General features: G+C 54.6%; 1 protein-coding gene across 1 annotated transcript; it reads left to right on the top strand.

Annotated features, from left to right (window-relative positions):
• The first annotated feature begins 2,746 nt into the window (after positions 1-2,746).
• Positions 2,747-23,128, top strand: LOC117069998 (transmembrane protease serine 6-like). The gene is made up of 10 exons (XM_033188616.1): positions 2,747-2,952; positions 7,359-7,555; positions 10,650-10,783; positions 12,082-12,149; positions 12,707-12,891; positions 13,194-13,235; positions 17,751-17,955; positions 20,676-20,812; positions 22,251-22,363; positions 22,686-23,128. Exons 2-10 carry the CDS (start codon positions 7,360-7,362, stop codon positions 23,064-23,066), a joined length of 1,461 nt encoding a protein of 486 aa, XP_033044507.1. The 5' UTR covers positions 2,747-2,952; position 7,359; the 3' UTR covers positions 23,067-23,128.
• Positions 23,129-25,240: the final 2,112 nt, after the last annotated feature.

Here is a 25,240-nt window from a genome sequence, read left to right as displayed (position 1 = left end):
ACACACATGCCTCACACTCCACACACACGCCTCACACTCCACACATGCCTCACACTCCACACACATGCCTCACACTCCACACATGCCTCATGCTAAACACATACCTCACACTCCACACACAATTCACACTAAACACATGCCTCAGACTCCACACACATGCCTCACACTAAACACATACCTCACACTCCACACACATGCCTCAGACTACATATACACACCTCACACTACACACATGCCTCACATTACACACATGCTTCACACCCCACTTACACCTCAATTCCACACACATCTCACACCTTACTCCACACACACATCTCACACCACATACCTCACACTCCACATACACACCTCACACTTCACACATGCCTCACACTCCACACACCTCTCGCTCCACGCACACACCTCACATTCCACATCCCACACATGCTTCATACTCCATGCGTACTTCACATTACACACACACTTCATACTCCACACACCTCACACTCCACACATGCCTTATGTTCCTTATACACTTCACACTACACACATATTTCACACTCCACACACACTTTAATTCCACACACACCTCACACTCCACATACACCTCAAACTCCACACATTCCTTACACTCCACACACTTCACACTCCACACACATGCCTCACCCTACACACAGACCTCACATTCCACATTCCACACATGCTTCACTTCACACACACCTCACATTCCACACATGCTTCACACTCCATACACACTTCATACTCCATAAACCTCACACTCCACAACATGCCTCACACTCCACACACACACACTCCTCACACTCCACACACACACCCAACATTCCACATTCCACACATGCTTCATACTCCATACATGTTTCAAACCACATACATGCTTCATACTCCCCATACACACTTCACACTCCACACATGCTTCACACTACACACACCTCACACTATACACACACCTCACACTATGCACACACCTCATACTAAACACATATCCCTCATACTCCACACATGCCTCACACTACACACACACCTCACACAACACATACACACCTCACACTAAACACATGCCTCATACTCCACACACACTGTGAGCATGCACACACACATACACACACCTGCACACACCTCTCATGCTCCACACACACCTCACACCCTATATACCTCATAGACACACACACCTTACACTGCACATTCCCAGCACCCACACTGCACACACATACACAGTCCACGCACCCCCCACCCCACACCATACACACCTTACAGACACACCCCTCACACAAATCTTATACTCCACTCAGAATCCCTACTCTCCACACACACACACACACACACACACATACACATTCTACACATACAAATTCCAGACTCTCTCTCTCACACACACATTCTGGGACCCATATGCCCACAGCACACAGCATCTCAGGTGTGCACCCCGCATTCCGGCCTCAGGATGTACACTCACTGAAAGTCAGCCTTGTCTGAGACAGATGCCCGCCAGCCTGCACGCACTCTAGAAAGCCCTGGCTCCCATCCAGCACTTTGGCACACATATGGCTCAAAGCCATCTCCACAGCAACGCTGTTCCATAGAACAACAACGCAGGTCACACTTGTGAGTTAACCTCTCTAATAGCCACATGCAACAAGGGGTGTGGTGGCCCACGCCTGTAATCCCAGCTACTTGGGAGGCCGAAGCAGGAGGATCATGTGAGCCCAGAAGCTCCAGACCAGCCTGGCAACCCAATGAGACCCTGTCTCTGAAAAAAAAAAAAAAAAGTGAAGACAGGCAGATGAAAATTGATTTTAATAAATCATTGTATTTATCCCATGATCGCCAAAGTGTTATTTCAATATGCAATCAGTATAAAAATTGTTACTGTGTTGGTTGACATCCTGTTTGCACTTGGCCTTGGAAACCTTGTGTGCGTCTCCCCCATGCAGCTTTTCTCAGTTCAGACTGGCTCAGGAGCCGCGGGTGACCAGCAGCTACCGTCATGGACAGCACAGGGCTACGGAACCAGGTAGGAATTCATGCTGCGTGTGGTGGTAATCATGCCTGTAATCCTAGCATTTTGGGAGGCCGAGGTGGGTGGGATCACCTGAGGTCATGAGTTCGAGACCAGCATGGCCAACATGGTGAAACCCTGTCTCTACTAAAAATATAAAAATTAGCCGGGCATGGTGGTGGGCGCCTGTAATCCCAGTTACTCGGGAGACTGAGGCAGGAGAATTGCTTGAAGCTGGGGAAGTGGAGGTTGCAGTGAGCTGAAATCGTACCACTGCACTCTAGCCTGGTTAACAGAGTGAGACTCTATCCACCCCCTCCGCAAAAAAAAAAAAAAAAAAGAACAAGGTAGGAATTCAAATAAACAGAAAATAGCATCAACCCCACCCCTGCCTCTCCTTTCTCCTCTCCAGTCCCCAGAGTACATGGGCCTAGACTCCTTTACTCTCTCTCATACCTGTAGCTCCTTTAGTCTCTCCCGTCCAGTTAAGCACCTGGACTCACCTGTGTGAGCCCCTGCACTCACCTGCACTGCGCTCTGTATAGTCCCCAGTCCTTGACTGCCCCTACCTCATGCTCTTGGGGACCAGGGGCTGTAACCAGGCAGGCATGTGACCAGGCAACAGGCCTCGGGGGAGAGCTCAGATCTCCTGCACCTGCCTGCCAGCCTCTGGGGTGCCCATGGGCGGGGGGATGGGGCGGGCCGGCCCTGCCTTCTCCTGCCTCCTGCCTGTTTACCTGTCCTCAGTCACAGTGCCGTCCTGGACCCAGCAGGAGGAGCCCCATGGAGCCTGGGGCCACAGGCCACAGGGGACAAGGGCCAGACACCCTGGCCATGGCTCTAGGCCATTGATCCAGCCCGGGCTGGCCCAGTGGGGGTGGGGAGGCCTTGGCCTGGACAAACAAAGGCTCCTGAGGCCTGCGTGCAGGCCCAGCACCTATCCGCCACTCCCAAAGGTAAGTGGGGGCCTCCAGAACAGGGGACCAGGATCTATAAATGACTTAGTGACAGTGTCCACCCTAAGAGCTGGGCCTGGCTCCCTGGGGCCTGAGTCACCTACCCTGCTCCAAGGCCAGGCCTACAGGGCCTCATCGGCCAGAGGGTGATCAGTGAGCAGAAGGTGAGGGGCCCACAGAGCTGGGGAGGGGAGGGACCATGCAGGGTGACACCAGGTGTGTGGACAGGCACAGCATCAGTGCTGGGTGGTTGGTGGCCTGGGATTCAGGCAGCAGGGACAGGAGGAAGGCAGAGGCCACCCTACCCCTGGCTCGCAGGACTGGACGTGCTGCCCCCTCCATACCCGGTACCCCACCTGGGCCTTCTGGTGTAGGAGACAGGCCCAGAGCCCCACATTGCACCTGTGTACTGACCTAAGCCCAGGACCTTGGGTTCGAAGGCTCAGAGTTGGCGTGTATGTGTGTGTTCGTGTGTGTGTTCGTGTGTGTGTGTGTGTGTGTAGGAAGGGCGTGCGTCTGTGAATTTTTGTGTCATGAACAGATGTACATATATCCCTTGCGTGTCTCCATCTGTGTACATCTGTGGGTCTGTGAATGTGTTTATATGTGTGGAAGGGAACCCCGCCCAGTCCCCCACACTCTCAGGTCTCTAGGGCCTAATGACTTCACTGAAAGATGCCCTAGACCAGACCTGCCTGCCTATGGCCCTAGACCAGACTCCCCGCTCTGCTCTGCTCTGCCCTGGCTAAGGGACCTCAGGTAAGTCATGTTACTATTCTCTACCTCAGTTTCCCCAGCCATTAAACAGAGTCAGCAAAGCACGCATCCCAGGCTGTTGGAGGCTGCAGTGGAGTTTGCAGCGCCGCCCAGCGCAGGCCTGGCACATGGTAGGAGTTCACACACAGTGGTTGAATACAGATCTGCATTGCTGGGGAGTGGCGGCCCCGCCCCAAGGAGCTCAGCCTCCAGCAGGCAGACTCGAGACCCGCCAATGGCCAGAAGGGCAGGAGGGAGTGAAGAGCAGGTGCCAGGGTGGGGTCCAGGTGCTCAGAGCTGCGGGACTGCTTCAGGCCCCTGCAGCAATTGGAGCACAGTCCCCGCTTCCAGGAGCTCAATGTGAGGGGCAGAGAGAGTGCCCCATAGGTGAACCGCACATCGCGAGGGGCAGCTGCTCCTTCCAGGGCACTCTGGGATAGCTGCAAAGAGGTGAGGTCTGAGCGGAGATGACACGGGCTGCCTGAGAGCTGGCCAGGCTGGGAGATGGGGGCCCAGGCAGAAGGAAGAGTGTGGGGATGCCTGGCCGTGAGCAAGCACTGACAGGGCTCAAGGTCCAGGAGGGCTCTTGGTGCTGGCTGGCTGCTCTTAATCCGTAAATGTTTGCTACCATCCCATTGTTAAAATTTCGTACCAAGGGAAGGAAGTCCAGTGTCCCCGGGGTGCGACGGGGAGAAGAGAGGGTGAGAAAAAAGGAGGCAGGAGAAGGTGGCCAGGCCACATATGCACACAGCACCTTGGAGTTCCGTGGGGAGGAAGGAGCTGGGACCTTGTCATTCATTTGTTCAACAATTACTGAGTGTCCGCTGAGTACCAGACTCTGCTCTCACACAGCTTACAGACAGGGAGGAGACAGATAAACGACGTATTTGCATATCAGGCCATTTAGGCCTCAGTAATTGCTATAAAGAAAAATGCAGGAGAGACAGGGGAGTGCCCAGGGAAGGCCTCTCTGGAAAGGTGACACCTGACACCTTGGAGCAGGTAAAGGAGGGAGCCATGAGGCAAGCAGAAAGGAAAGCATCCCAGGCTTAGCAAGGAGCAAACTCCCATTCAGCGAAGAGGACAGGAAAACCTAGCCCCTGGGCCTTTTGGGACTGAGTTCTAGTTGGATGGAAGCCGTGGGAGGCTCATGGACAGGGCACATAGTGACAAGACGCAGTGTTTTTTTCTATTTTTAGTAGAGACGGGGTTTCACCTTGTTAGCCAGGATGGTCTTGATCTCCTGACCTGGTGATCCGCCCGCCTTGGCCTCCCAAAGTGCTAGGATTACAGGCTTGAGCCACCACGCCCGGCCTGGGTGGGAAGTCATGATGAGTCTGGGGGAATTAATTTCCCACTACCACCATTTGGACCATGGCTTGGGTTTTTACAGAGGGTTTCCTGAAAATGAGCCCCTCTGTGCTGCTCAAGTCCTCCCAGATGGATGCGAGGGGTATTTAGAGGGAGGCAAAATCTGCATAGAGAAGGAGGCCTGGCTTGGAGGATAAGAGGGGAGGGGAGGCCCACGAAGCACTTCACCCTGAGCCTCTTCGGGGCTCCTCTAATGGACCCATGACCTTCTCTGAGCCTCAGTTTCCCTCTCTTTACACTGATTATCTGAGAGGTAGTAGGGCACCAGGGATACTGTGAACATTTGAGGAAGTGGGCAGGGCTCTCCCACCCATTGCCCATTGCCAGACATTTACCATTTACCATTCGCTGGCCTTGGCCCCATAAAAGCCAGTAGGGCCCATCCCACATGTGGGAATATCCTAGCTTAGGGTGTGGAGGGGGGTGCCATCCCCAATGAGGGTCCCCTGCAGTCCCTCCCTTCCTTGTATCTGATGGGGACCGCTCAACAGAGTCACTGTGGCTGGACACCAAAGACCCTTAGCTGGGAAGGATGCCAAGGGGAGCTGGAGGGAGCCGGGAAGCTGGGAGAAGGGCCAGGACCCTTCATATCCACCTGGGAGGATTTTGAGCATCACTAAAGAGCTGCATTTTTGGAAACCCACTTTGTAAAACCCCAAGACACAGCCCAAAGGAAGTCCCCGCCTGCGTCTGGGGTGCATTTTATTTTTTTAATGGTTTATTTGTTTGTTTTTGATCAGAGTCTTGCTCTGTCACCCAGGCTGGAGTACAATGGCATGATCTTGGCTCACTGCAACCTCCCTTGCCCGAGCTCAAGTGATTCTCCTGCCTCAGCCTCCCGAGTAGCTGCGATTACAGGCGCCCACCACCATGCCTGGCTAATTTTTGTATTTTTCATAGTGATAGGGTTTCACCATATCGGCCAGGCTGATCTCGAACTCCTGACCTCAGGTGATCCACCCACCTCAGCCTCCCAAAGCGTTGGGATTACAGGCGTGAGCCACCGTGCCCGGCTCTGGGGTGCATTTTAAAGCTACTCAGTATTTGTGCATATAGTAAGAGGAGATGAACTTCCCAGTAGTGTGGAGCCCTTGCTCTCCCGGTGGGTGGGTCAAAGGCTTTCTCTGTACTGTGGAGAAACCTGCCTGAAAGGCCAAATACATTGGGATATTTGCTTCAAAGCCTCTCAAAATAGAGTTGGAACCCTGGAACATGGAGAGGGGTGACATTCAGTTGCTGTTTAATCATGATTTGTTAATTAACAGCTCATTTATGGGCGGCATCTTAGATTAGTGGAAAAAGCAAGGAGTCAGACATCCAGACTCAACCTCCACTTTCCTGCTGTGTGACCTTGGGCAAGTGGCTTAGCCTCTCTGGGCTTCATGGTTTTTTTTTTTAATCTGTAAAATGCATCTGGGACTGAATGCCAGGTATTCAAATCACATTGGAAAAATGGGGCTAGGAAAAGCCCTAGACTGCGTTATTGCTAGAACACTCTGGGTCTCAGTTTCCTCATCTGTTCAATGGGTGCAGGACTGGAGGTTTAAGTGAGGTAATGCAGGTGAAGTACCCACGTGGTGCGGGCTTGAGGAAGAAAACATGGGACAATGGTTCCATATCCCTGGGTGACCTGAAAATTAAGTGTGCAATGTCTCATGAGGGCACGAAATGCATATTAGTTTTTGTTCCCTTCCTCTGCTGCGAGAGTTTGAGAGTAGAAAGGTGAGAGAGACGGTACTCTGTGAAGGAAGGCAGGTCCCTGGCCCAGCACAGTGCCAGCTCAGGGGATTCTGGGGCAGGGGCTAAGTGCATGGGCTGTGTGGGCATGGTGGGAAGCTCTGCGAACCAGAACCAGGAGCAAGAAACAGCATTCCTTGCGTGGAAGGGAAATGAGAGCAAGAGGTCCGATGCCTGCAGAAGTCTGTACCCCATGTGCTTCAGTTCTGTCTGTGGGTGCAGCCTCTAGGGAGGCGGGCGTTCAGGCACTGAGACCTCCGTCTGTCCTCTGACCATAGGAAAGCCAGTGGGAAGCAAAGGTGGGGTTCTTGAGCCACACCCAGTCCAGCTCTGGTGCCTGCCCTCTGGGGTGAGCTGCCCTGAGATGCACTTCACTCCTCTGTGAACTGTCTCGGCACCCACTTCCGGGCACTGCCGCCTGATGTTGTTACTCTTCCACTCCAAAAGGCAGGGAAGACCTGCTTCTGTACCCCACCAGTGCCCAGCAGAGGCTCCCTTGCAAATGCGAAGCTGATTCCAACTTCGGTCTGTTTCTCTGGCAGGATGCCCGTGGCCAAGGCCCCCCAGGTGGCTGGCGGGCAGGGTGACGGAGGTGATGGCGAGGAAGCAGAGCCGGAGGGGATGTCCAAGGCCCATGAGGACTCCAAGAGAAAAGCCCGGGGCTACCTCCGCCTGGCGCCCCTGTGGCTGACCCTGGTTGTGCTGATTTCGGTGGGGGTGCTACTCTGGTATTTCCTAGGTAACGTTGTGGGACCGCCTGGGAGAGGCACCTGGGGTGGACTTAGTAGCAGGCACAGCAGGACAGAACTGGGTTCCAGGCTCAGCCATGCTTAGCATGTTGCTGTGTGACCTTGGGCAAGTCACTTCTCTCTGGGTCTCCTCCCTGTCCTGCCAGCTGGAGATGCTGTCAGACCCTGGCTCCAGGTCCTATGGCTCAGGCCTGCTTCCTGCTTGGGCAAAGTGCCCCAAGGCTCCCTACCAGGTGGGGAAGGTGGGCTCTCCTAGTACTCAGTTCTTGTGAACCAACCATCCCCCAGAGCATAAACGTTGCCTTCCCTTGCCTACAGTCCTCCTGGGTTGCCCCCGAGGCTTGGAGCCAATCCAGTCCTAAAGAAGGAGGCCCAGAGGCACTCATGGTGCCTGGTACCAATTAGTGCCTCTGCTCACTTGAGCCCAGCCTGGGTTCTCCTCTAGGGTGGGGACCACAGCTCTATCCCCTCTGGGTCTCCAGGGTCCAGCATGAATGGGGGAATGGAGCGGGCAGCTGGAGAGCAGCTAGCCTTGGGGGCCTCTCCCATGTCCTTAATTATGGCCGGCCCCTCCCTGATCTCACAGCCCTCAGTCAGTGCCCTGGTGCTTGGGGAGCAACTGGCCTGTGCTCTGGGCCCATTCATCCAGGGTTCCATTCATTCATTCATTGAATAAATGCTCTTGAGCATCTATTATCTTTCTCTAAGATTGATGGAGTCTGTCCTCTTCCTTCTGCCTTTGACAGTGGGAAGTAATGCAGAAACCAAGCTAGACTGTGCCTATACACTGTACACTGTAGAAGACCCATTCATTCGTTTATTTATTCAGTGTCAAGCACCTCCTATGTGCCAGGTACTGGGGTCAGCCCCTGTCCTTGTGATTTAGCCAAGGCGTCAGACCTGACACTTCCGCTAAAGCACAGCGTGTGCTGGGACAGAGAAAGCTGAGGCCTGGGAGGCCACGGCAGGGACAATCCAGCTGCTTGCGTGATCAGAGGCATCCCATTAAACATCCTGCAAAGGTTAGCTAGTGCTTTTACTGGCCGAATCTCCTGGTGGAATTCCAGGTCTGTTGAAAGCAACCTGGGGACCAAACTTGCAGCAATGGAGAGAAATCCATGTAGGCCTAGATCCAAGGGGGTCAGGGTTGGTGGTGTCTGGAACCAGCCTCTGGGAGTGACGCTGTTGGCAACCCCAGGTCTGACATGAGCCTGCTTGCAGTGACTTACAGTGATTCTACCCAGAGTTGAGCAACGCAGGCAGTAGACGCTGTGTGCATTTCACCACCAGCAAGAAGCCAGTGCCCCAGATAGCACAGAGCTCTGGGGGCCTCCTCAGGTATCGGGCTAATTGGTCTTCAGGGTAAACCATGGGGCACTGGGCTGGAAGGGCAGGAACTCACCTGCCAATTATTTCTCTTTGCAGAGGAGTTTAATTCCCCCTGATTATGCTCCTGGGGTAAATCATCGAGGTTTAGTAGAAACCTTGTTTCTACTAAAAATACAAAAATTAGCCAGGCATGGTGGCGTGCACCTGTAATCCCAGCTACTCAGGAGGCTGAGGCAGGAGAATTGCTTGAATCCGGGAAGCGGAGGTTGCAGTGAGCTGAGATTGCACCATTGCACTCCAGCCTGGGCAACAAGAGCGAAACTCCGTCTCAAAAACAAACAAAACAAAACCAAAATAAAACACCTCCCATTCCTCCCATCTTACCCAGGGTGAAAGCCCGAGTCCTCCCAGGCCTGGCAAGCCCTGCCTGGCCTCTCCCCTTCCCAATCTCATACCTTCCTGCTGTCCCATTGCTCACTCTTTGCTGCTCCTGAAACACACCAGGCCTTTGCACTTGCCCCTGCCTGTGGTACTCTTTCCACAGATGTACCTCACCTTCTTCCCTGACCTCCATACTGCAGCCCGCCCCATGCCCTGGTTTCCACCGCACTGATCACCTCTAACCTGTTATACACTATGTGTGGTTTACTGTCTGATTCCTTGCTAGTCTGCAAGCTATTAAGGGCAGTTTTTTCTTGATTGTTCTGTTCGTTGTTTTGCTCATATGGTCCCAAGTGCTTTGGCTCAGTTCCTACACATAGCAGGCTCTCAGGAAGTATTTGTTGAGTGGATAAATAGGGGTGTAAACCAGGGCTATGAGTCTACCCTCTTCACTTCAGCCAAAATAGTCTTTGCAAAACAGAAGTATGATGACATCATTCCTGATTTTAAACCTTTGACGGTTTCCCTTGTTCTTCGGGTAAAGACCCAATGGGCCCTGCCCTGCGGAGGTCCCAGCTCCTTGCCACCCCTCCCCATTTCTGATTGCTCCAGTCAAACAGGCTTTCAGCCTGGGTCCTCACCATGGTCCCCGTGCCACCAGCCCTGTGCCCCATGCTGCTCCCTCTGCTTGAAGGTACTTTTCTCCCTCTTCTCTTACCAATTTATGGTTTCCCCATCCCTACATACCAGCTGGAGGGTCACTCCACTGTGGCCCAGGCTGAGTGTCCTCGTCATGTCCCCTCAACAGCACCGAGTGGCACTGCTCCCTGATGGCACTGTTCACAGATGGGTGCCGCGTGCTGTGTGTTTGCCAGCGCCACGCCTCTCTTACCCATCACTGTCAGCTTCACGAGGGGAGACACATCTGTCTTGGTTAACTAGCGTACCCCTCGTAGTCGGTGCTTGGCACACACCTGTGGGATCCCTGGATGACCTCATGAGTGGAAGGATGCCTAGTGGTGCTGACCCACAGCCTTGGCCTCCTGGGCCTATGTGGATTTCCTGGCTTTCCTGTCATTGGTGTCCTGGACTGCTCAGTGTGTCAGCCTCTCCCTGGGAACCTGTAGGACACCATTCATCTGGGAGCCTCTCACCTTCCTGGCACCGTGCAACCAGTTTGTCATCCAATAAACTTTGGATGACCATGATGACAATGGCAGTAACAAAGATGATGATGATGACGATGATGGTGCTGTGGAGACCCAAGACACTGAGGCTGAGCGGAGGGTGTGGGTGGCAGGAGAAGGCATGGAAGAGGCAGGAGCCTTTCCCATCCGCTTCCTCCGTTAACCCTGCTGGTTCCTTCCTGGGCAGGGTACAAGGCGGAGGTGACGGTCAGCCAGGTGTACTCAGGCAGCCTGCGCGTGCTCAATCGCCACTTCTCCCAGGATCTTACCCGCCGGGAATCTAGTGCCTTCCGCAGTGAAACCGCCAAAGCCCAGAAGATGGTAGGAAAGGATTTGGGGGATGAGAGGGAGGGAATGTGGGGGTGAAACGAGAGCGGTGGGGTCTGATCAATGGAGCCAGTTGGTCAACCCATCTGGAGCACTCACGGGGACCACAGCCCTGCTCCAGGCACCATGGAAGCAGATGAGGTTGGGGGTGATGGGAAAGTTAGCAGACGCTTGAGTCAATCGCACTCGGATTAGATCCTGATCATGCCTCTTACCAGGGGTGGAGCATGACCTTGGGAAAGCTCCCGCAGTGCAGCTGACACTGTCGAGGGCCCGCTTCTGCCCCTCCGTTACAGGACGGTGGCCCGCTCCTGCCCCTCTGTTACAGGACGGTGGCCCACTCCTTCCCCTCCGTTACAGGACGGTGGCTCACTACACAGAGGCTGGTCTACTGCCTGCCACTCTCAGGCTGCAGGATCAGTGCCCAGCAAGGCAGGCCAGAAGTGCCAGGGAGTTATTCCCAGGAATACCCCTGAGCCGTGAGCGCTGGAGTGGGTGGATCAATACCACAGCTTCTTTGGCCCTGGCTGGGGGAACGGTTCAGAGAGTGTTCCAGGCTGCCTCCCAGAGATGCCCTGCTGGGCTAAGCTCAGATGCTCTTAGCTCTACACTGCACATTCATGGCCCTGTGTTGGTTGCCCACTTTCCAGTCTCTCCCTCCCAACTACTGTTTCCCAGAATCATCTCCACATAAACCACTTGCTCCACCTTGTCAATGGAGGGTCTGCTTCTGAGGGACCCAGCCTGAGGCTGCCTGTTTCCTCCTCCATGAAGTGGGAGTGATAACAACAGGACCTGGCTGCAGATTTGTTGCGGGTTGCAGTGAAGTTGAGATAACACGAACACGATTCCCACGCCGCGCAAATGCTTGAGAGCCTGTAATCCTGCCAGCGGCACTGTAGTTGGAGATGTGCAAAAAAATCCAGCCAGCTGTGCTACCCATCAGAGCTGCTGGCTTGTCCCAGGCCACGGGAGGAGGTACAGAGGGGACCCAGGAGCTGAGTGGGGTTTTTCAGAGTTGAGGAGTGACTTTTGGCAAGGTGCAGAGAGTCATCGGCAGTGCGGGTGGAGATGAGAGTCAGGTATAGGGGAAAGGGAAAGAAGGGGATGGGGTGTGAGGTTCATGCATGCCCCGGCCTGGGCACTCAGCACTGTGTGACTGTGGATCAAGCCTGTCCACCTTGGAGGCTCCTGCATGGAGCGGGGCTGCCGGGAGGAGCAAAGAGCACCCTGAAGTAGGAAGTGGCCCTCCTGCAGAGGGTCCCAGGAGCTCTTGTCTTCCCTTCTTACAGCTCAAGGAGCTCATCGCCAGCACCCGCCTGGGAACTTATTACAACTCCAGCTCCGTCTATTCCTTTGGGTGAGTTGTCCTTGCCCCTGACAAGCTCCTGCAAGAAGCTGAGATTCAAAGAATGGGAGGGGACTCCGTAGGCTTCTGATGCAATGCCTTCATGTTTTAAACGGGGAAACTAAGGCACAGAGAGGGAACTCGGCTTCCTGCATGTCACCCTCCCTTCATTGGGCTCGTGTGTAGAATGGAAACATGAGTGTGATAGGTTGGCACCAGGCAATGACTGTGATGGCTGATCAAGGGCTTGACATCATCAGACCAGGCCATGTTGGAGGGCGATGGGGTTACGAGCATTGGCTCCAGGGCCTGGCTGCCCCGTTTGCATCTGGTTCTGCTACTTGCGGCATAGTCTGTGAGGCACAAGTTCACCTCTCGTGCCTCAGTTTTCTCATTCGTAAAATAAAGATGATGAGAGCGCCTCCTTCAGACGTTGCTAGGAGGCTTCTGCGTGAAGACGGACAGCAATGGCTGGGGTGCAGAAAGTGCTCAACGTGCATGAGCAGGGGCGGGGCTGGGGCCAGACCTCTGAATCCTTCCCTGGCCCCTCTCGTTTCTGCCTGCCTTAGGGAGGGGCCGCTCACCTGCTTCTTCTGGTTCATTCTCCAAATCCCCGAGCACCGCCAGCCGATGCTGAGCCCCGAGGTGGTGCAGGCACTGCTGGTGGAGGAGCTGCTGTCCACGGTCAACAGCTCGGCTGCCATTCCCTACAGGGCCGAGTATGAAGTGGACCCCGAGGGCCTAGTGATCCTAGGTCGGTACTGGGAGCGGATATGTGGGTCGGCCTCATGAGGTTGGGGGAACCAAGCTGTGATATGGCCTGGGGAGGCTGCCTGCCAGGGTTGGAGTGCCCTCAGGGTGGGCCCCCCAGGAGAGCCCCCCGGGTGAGGTAGCAAAGCCATTGCATTCAAGGAGCCAGGATGGAAGGGTGGGGTGGGGGTGCTTAGGGTAAATCTCAGACAAGGCTGGCTCCAAGAGTCTCTAATTTTATTTTCATTGTATTTTCTTTTATTTATTTTGTGCTTGTTTATTTGTTTGCTCATTTCCTTTTATCAGAAGCCAGTGTGAAAGACATAGCTGCACTGAATTCCACGCTGGGTACGCTACATTTTTTCCCCTCCCCACTTCCCTTTTGAGTTGGTGTTTGTCTTGACTTTGTTGTGTGTCAGGGGGACACATGGCCTCTGTTGTGGGTGCAGGGAGCCCTGGCCCAGAGTCACCCAGGGGATGCCATGGTGGACTCAGTGATGTATCCCCAGCAACTCTTGGAGCCTGTAGGGGGAGAGGAGGTGGCTTTGTGCACGCGTGTATTTTGTGTGTGTCTTGTAGACAGGTGTGCATGCGCTCCTGTGTGGGTGTGAGGATGAGTCAGATTTAGTGACTCTCCTTCTCTATCATTGACTTCAACCTGCCCACAAGCCATTTTTCCACTGACGGTAGAAAATCACCTTGCCAATTCACGGTGTATCAGGTCTTTTGGAGGTAGCGGCGCCATTGCATTCAAGAACACTCCTTCCACCTTTTCCTTTCCTTCCTGGTCAGGCTCATCAGCCCTCCCTCCCTACCTGGTGCCATATTGCTAGAGTCACCTTGCGTTTCTCCAGGTGGACCCACACTCTTTCAGCTGACCAGCAGAGTCACCACGCTGCACAAGGCAGGAGGTGCTGTCCAAGTTGTAGTTTGTGTGAGCTGTGCAGAGCACCAACTGGGCTGCTGGACTGTACGGCCCCTAAATTCTCAGATGCCTCCTATACTATCTAGCATTGTCACCCAGAGCCAAGGTGGGGGTGAGCGTCTCAACCCCTTCTCAGGGAGGGAGGCTGAGTTTAAATCCTTGTTATACCTTTCCTTACCTTCCCTTCTTCCCATCCTGCTGGTCAAATGTTTGCTTCTTTGTTGGATGGAAGTGATGAGCTCAAAGTACAGTTTTCAAAGAGGTGAAATCATGATTCTCATACAAAGATAGAGTAACCATGTGTTAAGTATGTATTTAGCTGATTAACGGGGGAACCAGCGGAATGGTAAAGAATGCAAGAAACTGATCAATCTGTCTATCTATCTATCTATCTATCTATCTATCTATCTATCTATCCATCCATCTTTCTATCTATCATCTCTCTCTTGATATCTGTCTGTCTACAGTTGTTCTGTAATTATCTGTGTTCAGTGGTGTTCATTTCATGAGTGAATGATTTAACAAATGAATGAATGCATGAATGAGGAGACTGGTTCCGTGCGCGTCCAGAGCAGAGTCTCAGGGGGCAGAGGTAACAACTTAAATCCTTGAAGTGGACTTTCTGAGCACTTCCTTTATGCCAGGCCCCATTCCTGTGCTGAGGACACCAGGACGACCGTATCCTCACCCCTGCCCTCGGAGGAGCTTCAAGCCCCATGAGGGAGACAGACACATAAACAGATTCTCATAACATCAAGTGCCAGTGTGAGAATAGAGGCCCCAGAGGCAGTGGAGAGAGGGAATTTTTTGTTCCAAAGTAGAGGAGGGGGTAAATCAAGAGCCTCACACAGAGTCCCAGATCTACAGGAGGAAGGGGGTGCTCCTGACTGGGGGATCCTGGAAGACTTCATGGAGGGGGCTTCAGATTTGGGCATGGGCCGGGCGTGGTGGCACACGCCTGTAATCCCGGCACTTTGGGAGGCCGAGTTGAGCAGATCACCTGAGGTCAAGAGTTCGAGGCCAGCCTGGCCAACATGACAAAATCCCGTCTCTACTAAAAATACAAAACTAGCTGGGCATGGTGGCCCATGCCTGTAATTCTAGCTACTTAGGAGGCTGAGGCAGGAGAATTTATTGAACCCAGGAAGTGTAGGTTGCAGTGAGCTGAGATTACACCATTGCACTCCAGCCTGGGCAACAAGAGCAAACTCCATTAAAAAAAAAAAAAAATTAGCCGGGCATGGTGGTGTGTACCCTCAGTCCTAGCTACTCGGGGGTGGAGGAGGGGAGGCTAAGGTGGGAGGATCACCCGAGCTCAGGAGGTTGAGGCTGCAATGAGCTGTTGTGATCGCATCACTGCACTCCAGCCTAGGTGACAGGCTGTCTCAACAATAAAATAAAATAATTTCTAAAAGAAAAAGAAATTCGGGCATGGGGGTAGACAGGGATTTGTCAGGGTGAGAAGAAGAAAGGATTCCCTGGGCAGAGAGAATGGCAGGGGCAAAGGCCAGGGGAGAGCAACATCAAGGCATGTTCAGTTACTTCCTCCCAGCCCCGAGAGGTGCCAGGCTCCCTGAAGGTGCTTCTGATTAACAAGAGGTTAGCACATACCTCTCCACTGAATTCACCTCAAAAAAAAAAAAAAAAGTAATTATTAAAGTGGCAAGAGCAAAGAATCTGCTTAGAGCAAGATTTAAAGAACACTAAACCCTAGGAAGAGCCAGGCATCTTTCCCCAGCTGCTGATGGAGGCTCTGTCCCTTCCCTAGGCAGATACTGTTGGTCTCTCCCTGCGGAGCTCAGCTCCCCACTGCAGTCAGCACAGCCAGGGGTCAGGGAGAAGGGGCTGAGCCACAGGCGGCAGCATCAGAGCAAAGTGTATTCACCTTCATTCCCTTCCTGGTCCTCAGCACTGCCCAGAGGAGGTCGTAGGACAGAGATTATTATCACATCCATTCAACAGAACTTGGAATGGCTAAGCCACTGGCCGAGGCTCAGTTAACTACCCAGAGGTAGTGAACATCTACCTCTACAGAGTCCGAGGTTGATTATCTACAATCAATAGTAAGTCAGAGTTATTATTCCTGAGAGCCTCAGGGGGACTTAATCAGACGATGCTTGGGGACAGAGACTGGCTCACTGCAGCCTGGACACCGAATCTGGTCCACTGCTGCCTGATTTTGTATGGCCCATGAGCCAAGAATGACATCATCACACAGCTGATGAGTGTTGGTGCTAGGTGGGGAGGGTAGTGCCCCTCCCTCCTTCTCTCCAGTTTCCTCCCCCTCCCCAGATGGCTAGCCTAGGGAGCTGCCCTCAGTCTGACCAAGCTGACAGGCAGACCTTTGCTTGTCGGTGGCCTTCCAAATAAGACGATTTAAAGCAGAGAAAATAGACTGAAAACTCAGGTTTTATAATTTCGTGTCACCAGGCTGCCTCCCACATCCCAGGTTCATTCCTAAATCCCCACTGGCTCCTGGAAGAACACCAGGCTTCTGGTGAGGTTTAAATGAGATACTGGGTGCTCCATGGGAGAGAATATGTTCACTGCCAGACCCTGGTGCCTAGATGGAACACACAGTAGGTGCACAGTCACTGTTTTGAATGAATGAATGAATGAATGAATGATGCAGGTGGTACTGCTTTGTAAGTTCTAGTAGCACATCAGAGCTTATGGATTAGATGGAAGAGCAGAGGCTCACCGGTGTGTGGGGTAGGGGTGTAGGGTGTGATGGTGAAGGAGTTGTGAAGCGAGGCAGCCGTGAGATGGGCTAGGTCCGAGCCTCAGGCAGGGCCAGCGGCAGGATGACAAGTCACAGGCCTTTCTTCCCAGCCCTACCTGCTCCGTCTCCCTCACATCCACCTGAGGAACAGGCAATGTCTTTACTGAGCCCCTACTGTTCAAGGCGCCGTGCTGGGCACTCAAACGTGTGTCATGCCACAACCTGCTGGCGACCCTGCAAGGGTGGTGTTATTGTCCCGTTCTACAGATGAGGAAACCAAGGCCCAGGAAAGATTAGGTGGTGCCCTGGGCAAACCCAGATGTGTCTGGCCCAGGTCTGTGCAATGGGCACAGTCATTGAAAGTATCTCATAGAGCTGTTGTGAGCATTCAGTGAGACACTGAGGGAAGGCATTCAGCTCGGTTTCTGGCCTGTAGCAAATGCTTGATAAGCACCTGTTTTATTCTGACGACTTCACCATCACTAGCTCAAAGCTCATGTCCTCCCTGCAAGGCAGCCTCCCAGACTCCTCCTTAGGGCAGTCCCTTCTCTCTACCGAAGTGAAGCCCTCATCCCCTCTCCTCCTCATTGCGTGTGGCCTCGCTGTTCTCCACAGTGTTGCTCACAGCAGCCAGAGGAGTGTGTGGTCCGAGCTAGCCCATGTCCAGCCTTGCTCAACCTTCTGTGGTTCCCTGTGGCTGCAGGAGAAAGCAGCGTTGGTCCTGGGAGTGGCCTGGGCCGGCCTCCCTGCCTTCAGCTTGTCCTCTAGACACACGTGCCCTGTGTGTACTTTTCTCAAAGCTGCCGGGCTCGCCCCAGCCTCTTTGCTCATGTGGGGACCCCCAGGACACCTCCAGCCCATAGGCTGGGTTTGGAACCATCACCTCCTGAGCTATTCTTGCCTGTTCTGTGTCTGTTTGTCCCCGCTGTCATCCATGTCCCCAGGCAGTGACTGTGTCTTTACCTGGGCACTGAGAAAGCATGAAGCTCAGTGGGTGTCTACTCCATGAGTGAATGACTGAACCAATGAACAAATGCGTGAATGAGGATTCTGGCAGGGAAAGAGAAGGATCAGGTAGAGCGTGTCTGGCTGTCCCCACCTGGCTCCCCTGCCCGGCCCATCCTGCCTCGGGGAGGACCTTGAGGAACCTGGCTCCCCAGGGTCCCCTCCTTCTGGGTCACAGGAATCAGGGGCTGTGCCCCTCTTCCCGCTCCAGGTTGTTACCGCTACAGCTACGTGGGCCAGGGTCAGGTCCTCCGACTGAAGGGACCCGACCACCTGGCCTCCAGCTGCCTGTGGCACCTGCAGGGCCCCAAAGACCTCATGCTCAAACTCCGGCTGGAGTGGACGCTGGCCGAGTGCCGGGACCGACTGGCAATGTATGACGTGGCTGGGCCCCTGGAGAAGAGGCTCATCACCTCGTGAGTCCCTGGGAAGGAGGGCGGGAGGGAGGGCTGGAAAGGGGAATGGCTGATTGGGGGGTTCAAAGTCATACACAGCATTCTTAGACAAGTGGGGGTAGGACCTGGGGCCTGGGTATCTGGGAGATGGGATGGCTAGCCTAGAGGGGATAGGAGAGAGGAGGCTGGAGATGGCTGTGCACTGGCGGCGCTTCCCCTCCCCGAGCCTCGGTTCTCCCATTTGTAACAAAGCTGTTGTTCTAGATGACCCCTAAAGGCAGCTCTGGGAGGCACTGTGGCTTGTTGGGATGTTTCAGAGTCTGGCTGCAGCCTGGTCTTTCAACCTCTGGGCTCATTCCTAAATCCTGACTGCTTCCTGGCAGAACACCCACCCTCCCTGCTTCCCAGGCTTCTGGTGAGGTTTAAATGAGACACTAGATTCTCAGTGGGAGGGGGTATCTTCACTGCCGGGCCCTGGTGCCTAGATCAAATGCACAGTTGGTGGGCAGTATCGATTTTGAGTGAACCAATGAATGAGGTAGGTGGTACCGCTTTGCAAGCTCTAGCAATGCATCAGAGCTCATGGATTAAATACAAGACCAGAGAGGTTTACTGGTGTGTGGGGTGGGGGTGTGGGGCTGTGATGGGGAACCCCCTGCCTCCTAGCTGTGTGTCCTGAGGCAAGTTACTTTGCCTCTCAGGACCTGCTTACCTTACATCTTGCGGGATCATTGGAGGATTTAAATCAGACTATCTGTACCATGATCCTTACACATAGTGAGTGCCCAGTAAACGCTAGCCATTATTGTTACCATTATATATAGTCTAAATGGGACTGGGCCACAAAAGGCATTGAGTACCAGGATCATTTGGACTTTGATAGGTGAGGAGCTATTGAAAGTTCTGAGATCTGAGGCGTGTGCGTGGGCTGAGTTCCTGGAGGACTCTGGGAAGCACAGAGAAGCCAGACACCATCTGACTTCCAGGTCCAAAAAGGGTGGAGACACTTAGGGGCTTCCCCTGGGGCTTCTCCAGGTGCCCCTCAGCTTGGGAGGGGACCTGACTGCCAGGCCCAACTCTGTTCCTACTCACTGCGGCTCCTGGTGGCTCCCTCATCCCAGACCCTTGGAGAAGCTCTAAAATGACAGGTTAGACAATATTTGGGGTTCTCAAGTTCGTACCCCAGAAACCTGCTGGGGAATGGGGGTAAGGGGGCCTTTGGTGGTGATGGGAAGACAGAGGAGGTGGCCCCTTGCCCAACTTCAACCATGTGCTTTGTTTCTGCGTTCCATATTTCATTTACAAGGGCTCTGCTGCTAGGTAAATAAAATAAACCCCCCCAACAACGAAATCAAAAGCCCCCATTAAAGGTGACCTCCAGGTCTCTTCCATCCTGATATGGTATCTCCCACCTCCCAGGGAAGATGAGCCAGTAAGGCCAAAAAGGACATGGCTGTGTGGGAGGGTGGGGGTCAGAGGTCTGGCTGGGGAGACTTGAGCACTGCAGGAAGACCAAGCTGGAATGGCAGGAAGAAGGGACGAGGGCCTGGGGGGCGAGAGGGGTGGTGCCTGCTACTGGAGGCCACCTCCCTCCCCTGGCAAGAGGCCAGGGGAAATGCCCCATCGCCGGACTCTGGGCACCAAGACCTTCCCAGGGAGACCCCTTGGGCTTATGCACACCACGCCTTCAACCGGCTGCAGGCTGCTGGGATGCCACGTGTAGTGATTTTGAGGCTGTGCCTGGAGGAGCTCAGGTACTCGCTCGCCAAGGTGCCCGAAATCCCTCCAGCGGCACCCCTTCCTCCTGTCAAGGCCCGGGTGCCCACGCACCGTTGGCAGGCAGGGAGGCTATTGGGTTGCCCACTCAGGGGCAGGCAGGGCTGTTAGTTTCTTATAAATTGGCCCATCAGATGCGCTGGGCCTCCAGAGAGTGTTGTCATGGACACTGGGAAGTTCGGTGGAGGTTGGTGAGAGGGTGAAGGGGCGCTGGGGAACCCCTGTCTGAGACAGGAAGACCAGGGGCATCTGTGTATGTGGGAGGGTACCAGCCATCACAGGCAATGCCTAGCGCAGGCCTGTCTCTGCCATGGACTGCCGGTGAGGCCTCAGTTTCCCCATCTGGGAATCAAGTAGCTGACTTCAACAGTGTCACTAGAGTCTTTTCCGGGCTGACATTCCAGACTTCTCAAAGCCCAGAAGTCTAAGATACGGTTATTTGTTCCGAGCCCCCCAGGCACCAAGCTCTGGGCAGATTTCTGGGGCACCCTGGGGGTCACCAGACCACACCTGCCTTCTCCCTGTCCCATCCTTGAACACGGCCGGCCAGGAGTTGCAGTGCAGGCAGCCAGAAGGGGTGCTCCCTGCAGATGCCAGTCTAGTCTTCCTGCCAGGGATGTTAGGGGTCACAGGTGATTCTGTAGCAGGGTGGAGGAGGCTGGGGAGGGAGCATGAGACTTGAGCCAGCCATCATCATTGAACTGTAAGCTCCAGAAGTCTGGGGAACCTCTGGGCCTCTCTCACCCGAGGAGCTGGCCTGGTTCTTGGGGGGCTTTCAGTCTGTCCTCTGGGGCCAGGGAGACACAGGCTCCCCATGGACACACAGCGGTCTCTAGTAGCAGACCTGGGTCCAGAACCCAGATGTCCAGACTCTCATCCACCATCCCGGAGCAGCTGCCTGCCACCCTCCCTGCCACTCCCCTCCCAGACCCCGGCCCAGCTTTGCCGTTTTTCTGTTCTGCCAGGGTGTATGGCTGCAGCCGCCAGGAGCCTGTGGTGGAGGTCCTGGCATCGGGGGCCATCATGGCGGTGGTCTGGAAGAAGGGCCTGCACAGCTACTATGACCCCTTTATGCTCTCCGTGCAGCCGGTGGTCTTCCAGGGTGAGGGGTGAGGGGACTCTGGGGCAGGGGAGGAGTGGTGGTAGAACCCCAGGGCCCTCCACTGGGCTCACTGCTCACCTTTTTGCCCAAATTGAGGACGGGATGGAGAGGGAAGGTTCTGGAAGCTCCTGCTGCTCTCCACTCCCCACCCTGGCCCCCCTCTTCCTTCCGCCATTTGCACTTCCACCCCACTCTGCCCCTTGACCCTCCTACCCGTTCACAGTCTCTGTCTGCCCGGCATCGCTCCCTCACTTCCCTCCTCTTTCTCTCTCCATCCTTCTTTCTCCTTTTCTCTTTTCTGTGCTGACTGCCTCTCCTCCCTCCTCACCCTCCTGGACCTGTGTCCCCTCCCCTCTGCCCCTCCCTGCCCTCTTCCCTCGGCATCCACCAGTGGCTGGGCCTGGAACGCGGGTCTGTTTGCAGCAGGACTAAGAACTCCTTGGATTCTGCCCTAGACAGTCCGCTTATGGCCAAGAGTGCACAGGGAGCTTGGGGAGGCGCGATGGCAGCACAGCCAGGCCAGGGCCACCGGTGTGACAGGTCTCGCACTGCCCTCCCAGCCCCCACCCTCCTCCTGCTTCAGGACCTCCCTCCTTGCCCCCTTCCTAGGAAGGGCACGTCCCACTCTGCACTGGACAGCTAGCTGTCCTGGGCCGGGGCCAGCCATACCTCTAGGCAGGAAGCTCAAACTTTGCCATTTCTGGAGCTTGGGAGGGGAAGATGGCAGAGAGGAGGCCACAGAGTGTTGGCAGCTGCTTCTCCCCCGACCCTTCTCCCCAGTCTGCTCCCTCCCACTCAGGGTCCCCACTCTCTTCTCGGTTTATCCCTAAACTCTCTGGCAGGGACCAGGGTCTCCAGCTGACCAAGCTGGAGCTCTACATGGGTAGCAGAGCTGTTCTCTTGGGAGTCTGACACAGGCTCAAGGCAGGAGGGAACAAATGGCTTTGGGGGCCCTGGCCCCATGGAGAGATGGCCAGGGCAGCTGAGCATGCTCCTGTCCTGACCCCTGGACCCCTCAGCTTCTCACTGTGTAGCCTCAACCAAGCCACTCCTTTTCTCCGAACCTCATCTTGGAAAAGGGGAACAGTTCTCTCTCTCCCAGCCGCCACCGTGAGGCCTGCGCAGGTGTGAATGCATTTTGTAAACTGGCGAGTGCTGTCCCGCAAATGTCAATAACTAACACAGATCGAACACTTACTACATGCCAGGCTGTTTGAATGTTTTATGTCTTTTTAATCTTCTTTACTACCCTATGAGGTGTATGCTATTATTGTCCCCATTGTACAGATGAGGAAACTGAGACCCAGGTTCACACAGTTACACTTAACCACAGCACTTTGCTGGCCGAGGTGGTAGGGGTGGTGGGGTTACAGGCTGCGCTCGCCTGCTGGGAGGTGCAGCCAGGGGACCCCGTGTAACGACCGCTTTCCTGGTCCAGCCTGCGAGGTGAACCTGACGCTGGATGACAGGCTGGACTCCCAGGGTGTCCTCAGCACCCCGTACTTCCCCAGCTACTACTCGCCCCGAACCCACTGCTCCTGGCACCTCACGGTGAGACCCCACCCTGCCTGCCCACCTGTCCTCTGCCCCAAGCACAGCACAGGTCCCTGGTAACCCGAGATGAGAGCGGGCAGTGTCCCGCCTCTGCTGAAGTGCCCACGGGCTGAGCCGTGGGTACCAATCCTGCTAGGGTGGAGAGGGGTGTGGGCGAGGTCTCCCTGTGTGGGTCACAGCAATGCCTGTTTGTTGAGTGACCGACAGACTTTAGCCCCACCTGGGATTCTGTGTCTCCTTCTCTTTGTTGTTAGGGAAGTGGGTTGACCAACCTGGCCACACCCCATGGGCCACCTGATGGCCCGCTCCTCCCTCCCAGGTGCCCTCTCTGGACTACGGCTTGGCCCTCTGGTTTGACGCCTATGCACTGCGGAGGCAGAAGTATGATTTGCCGTGCACCCAGGGCCAGTGGACAATCCAGAACAGGAGGTACTACTTTCTCTCCTCCCTCCAGCTTCCTTTCCTGCCTCCCCCTCCCTCTCCTCCCTCCCCTACAGGTGACCCCCTCATTGGAAGCCCAAGTCCCCAGCCTCAGAGGGGCAGCAGGGGGAGCCAGCAGAGGCTGAGGCTGGTATTGGGCCTGTTGTCCTCGTCCCGGCCCCCCACTCTGGCCCCAGCTTCCCCTCTAGCTACCCCAGCAGTCTCAGACACTCTTGGTCATCAGACACCTTGGATGTTGGTTCTAATTACAGCAAAATAGTCTCATCTCCTTGGGTGCTGTAACCCCCTCTGGCACCCTCAATCCTTCAATAAAATGATTCCTGAGCCAAAGGACTCATGGGCACTTCGGTGCCTTCCCCCTAAACCCAAAGTGTACAATCAGAGGGGCTCTCCCTTATCATGACCCCCCGCTGCACAGCCAGGTCCAATCCCATTGCACAGGGTAACGTGGAAATCACGGGCGCCTTGGATTCCCCGAATCCCCAACAGGGCACTTGCCCTCTTCCCTGCTCTTGCCCTTGCCCCCTCTGGTAACTAAGTTTCTGACAAAGAAGTGAGTCCTTCCAGGGATGTGAGCAAGAGACAGCGGAGTTAGGCTAAGCGACCACTGTCACCAGGGTCACTATGGCATGAGGCCAATAAGTGCCCCCTGGGCCTGGCCACCAGGAGGCTATGGGTGGTGCCAGCAGCTTCAGAGGCCTGGGGTGGGCAGGGAGGCAGGGAAACAGAGACAGTGTATATGGACAGGTTTTCATTTGTCTGGGAAGAAAAGAGAACTAGGCAATTCAAGGAAGGGGCATTTAAGACAGGAGAGGTTCTGTATCTCAAATGTGTGGATCCTCCCAGCATCCTCAGAGGGAGAGAAGGAGGCTCAGGTGCAGGTCATATTGTTTAGAGGGTGGAGGGTGGGCAAGAGGAGAGGGAGGCCCTCCTATGGCTCCATTGTTGGGGAGCAGAGGTTTGGGGAGAGAGAAGAGGAATATTGAAGCAGCGATGGCAGAGCCAGGGAGACCCTTCCCCTGGGAATCCAGGGTGAAAACGGTCATCGTGTCAGCGTCAGGAAAGAGGAGACTACCCCTCTTCACAGACTGGGCTCTGCCCTCCCTTCCAACCTGAATTCTGGGAGCCTAATGGGTTGAGAGTCTAGTACGTAAGATTCGTCATTTCTTGGTTTCACAGAGTTTGAATATCCAAGATGCCAGTCTTGGAAGATGCCAAAATTGGAAGGCTCTGGGGCTCTAGAATTCTTGGATTTCTGGAGTCTGTGTTCCCATTCACCAACACTTGTAATTTGCTTGTTGGTTGATCCTATTCAAAAGGATCATCCAGACAAAAGGTGACAGAGAATGACAAGGTTTGCTTGACTCCTTTTTGCAATTTATCTGGGACTAGGATTAAAGGAAAGGAGAAGAATTACCCATGGTATGATTTAGGACTATGCTGTTGGGGGTGACATGGGGAGTGACTTTGGGCCTGTGCTGCTGGGAGTGACATGGTGAAGCAGTGGCTTCAGGGCTTTGCATTTGGTGATGATATGCTGATGGAGTGTGACATCAGGCCTGTGCTGCTGGGGTGACATACTGGTTCGGCGACATCAGGCCTGTGCTGTCTGGAGAGCAGAAGGCATCTGTAGCATGATGGGGACACCTCTGGGAATGGCTGCCCTGACCCTTCATGGAGCTCCCTTGGGGCTGCCTTGCTACTCACCTAGGCTGAGGATGGCTGGCCTCACCCCCGCTCACAGGAACCCGCAGGGTGACCTTGAGATGGATCCATGATTCACAGTTCTCCGAATGATGAGAACATGTTTTCCTGCCTCCCTCCCTACTCCAGAGCTGAACTTTATGTCTCAGGGAGGCTCAGAAAGGAGAAGGAACGGTCTTGGGTCTGACACCCTCATCTCATCCCTCACTGCCATGGCAATTCCATTTGCCAGAGGTGGGGCCCCAGCATTCACGGGTTGTGGGGAGTTCGGTGGCCTGGAGTTAGGGGCAAAGACAGGTGTTCAGTGCATTGGCCCAACAACCTGTGTGGTCATCGGCACCGTTCCCATTTCCCAGAGAAGAAAATCAAGGCTCAGCAGGATTAGGTGACATGCAGATGGGTCCGCAGTTGGTGTCTCTCCGATATCCCACCAGCCACAAACAGCAGGCCAAAGGATGCTCCACCCCATGCTTCCTGGGGGAGGGCCCTCCTCCCTCCCTGATGCAGTCGGGCAAGGGTCTGAGTACTGGGGAGACAGGGACTTCGTGAGCTACACTTGGGTAATGACAGAGAGAGTGTGGAACACGGATGGGAGAATCTTTTCCCTAATCCAAAGGAATGATGCCTCAATGGTGAATTTGAGGCACTAGGACAGCTTCCAATGGGGTGGAGGGATCTCCCCAGAGTCTCTGAGCACCATTGAGCTATAGAACGTGTGGGCTGGACTGG

This window comes from Trachypithecus francoisi, unplaced genomic scaffold (assembly GCF_009764315.1).
Source record: "Trachypithecus francoisi isolate TF-2019V2 unplaced genomic scaffold, Tfra_2.0 Contig01580, whole genome shotgun sequence".
Classification (NCBI taxonomy): Eukaryota; Metazoa; Chordata; class Mammalia; order Primates; family Cercopithecidae; genus Trachypithecus; species Trachypithecus francoisi.
This window is presented reverse-complemented; position numbering and strand designations above follow the sequence as displayed.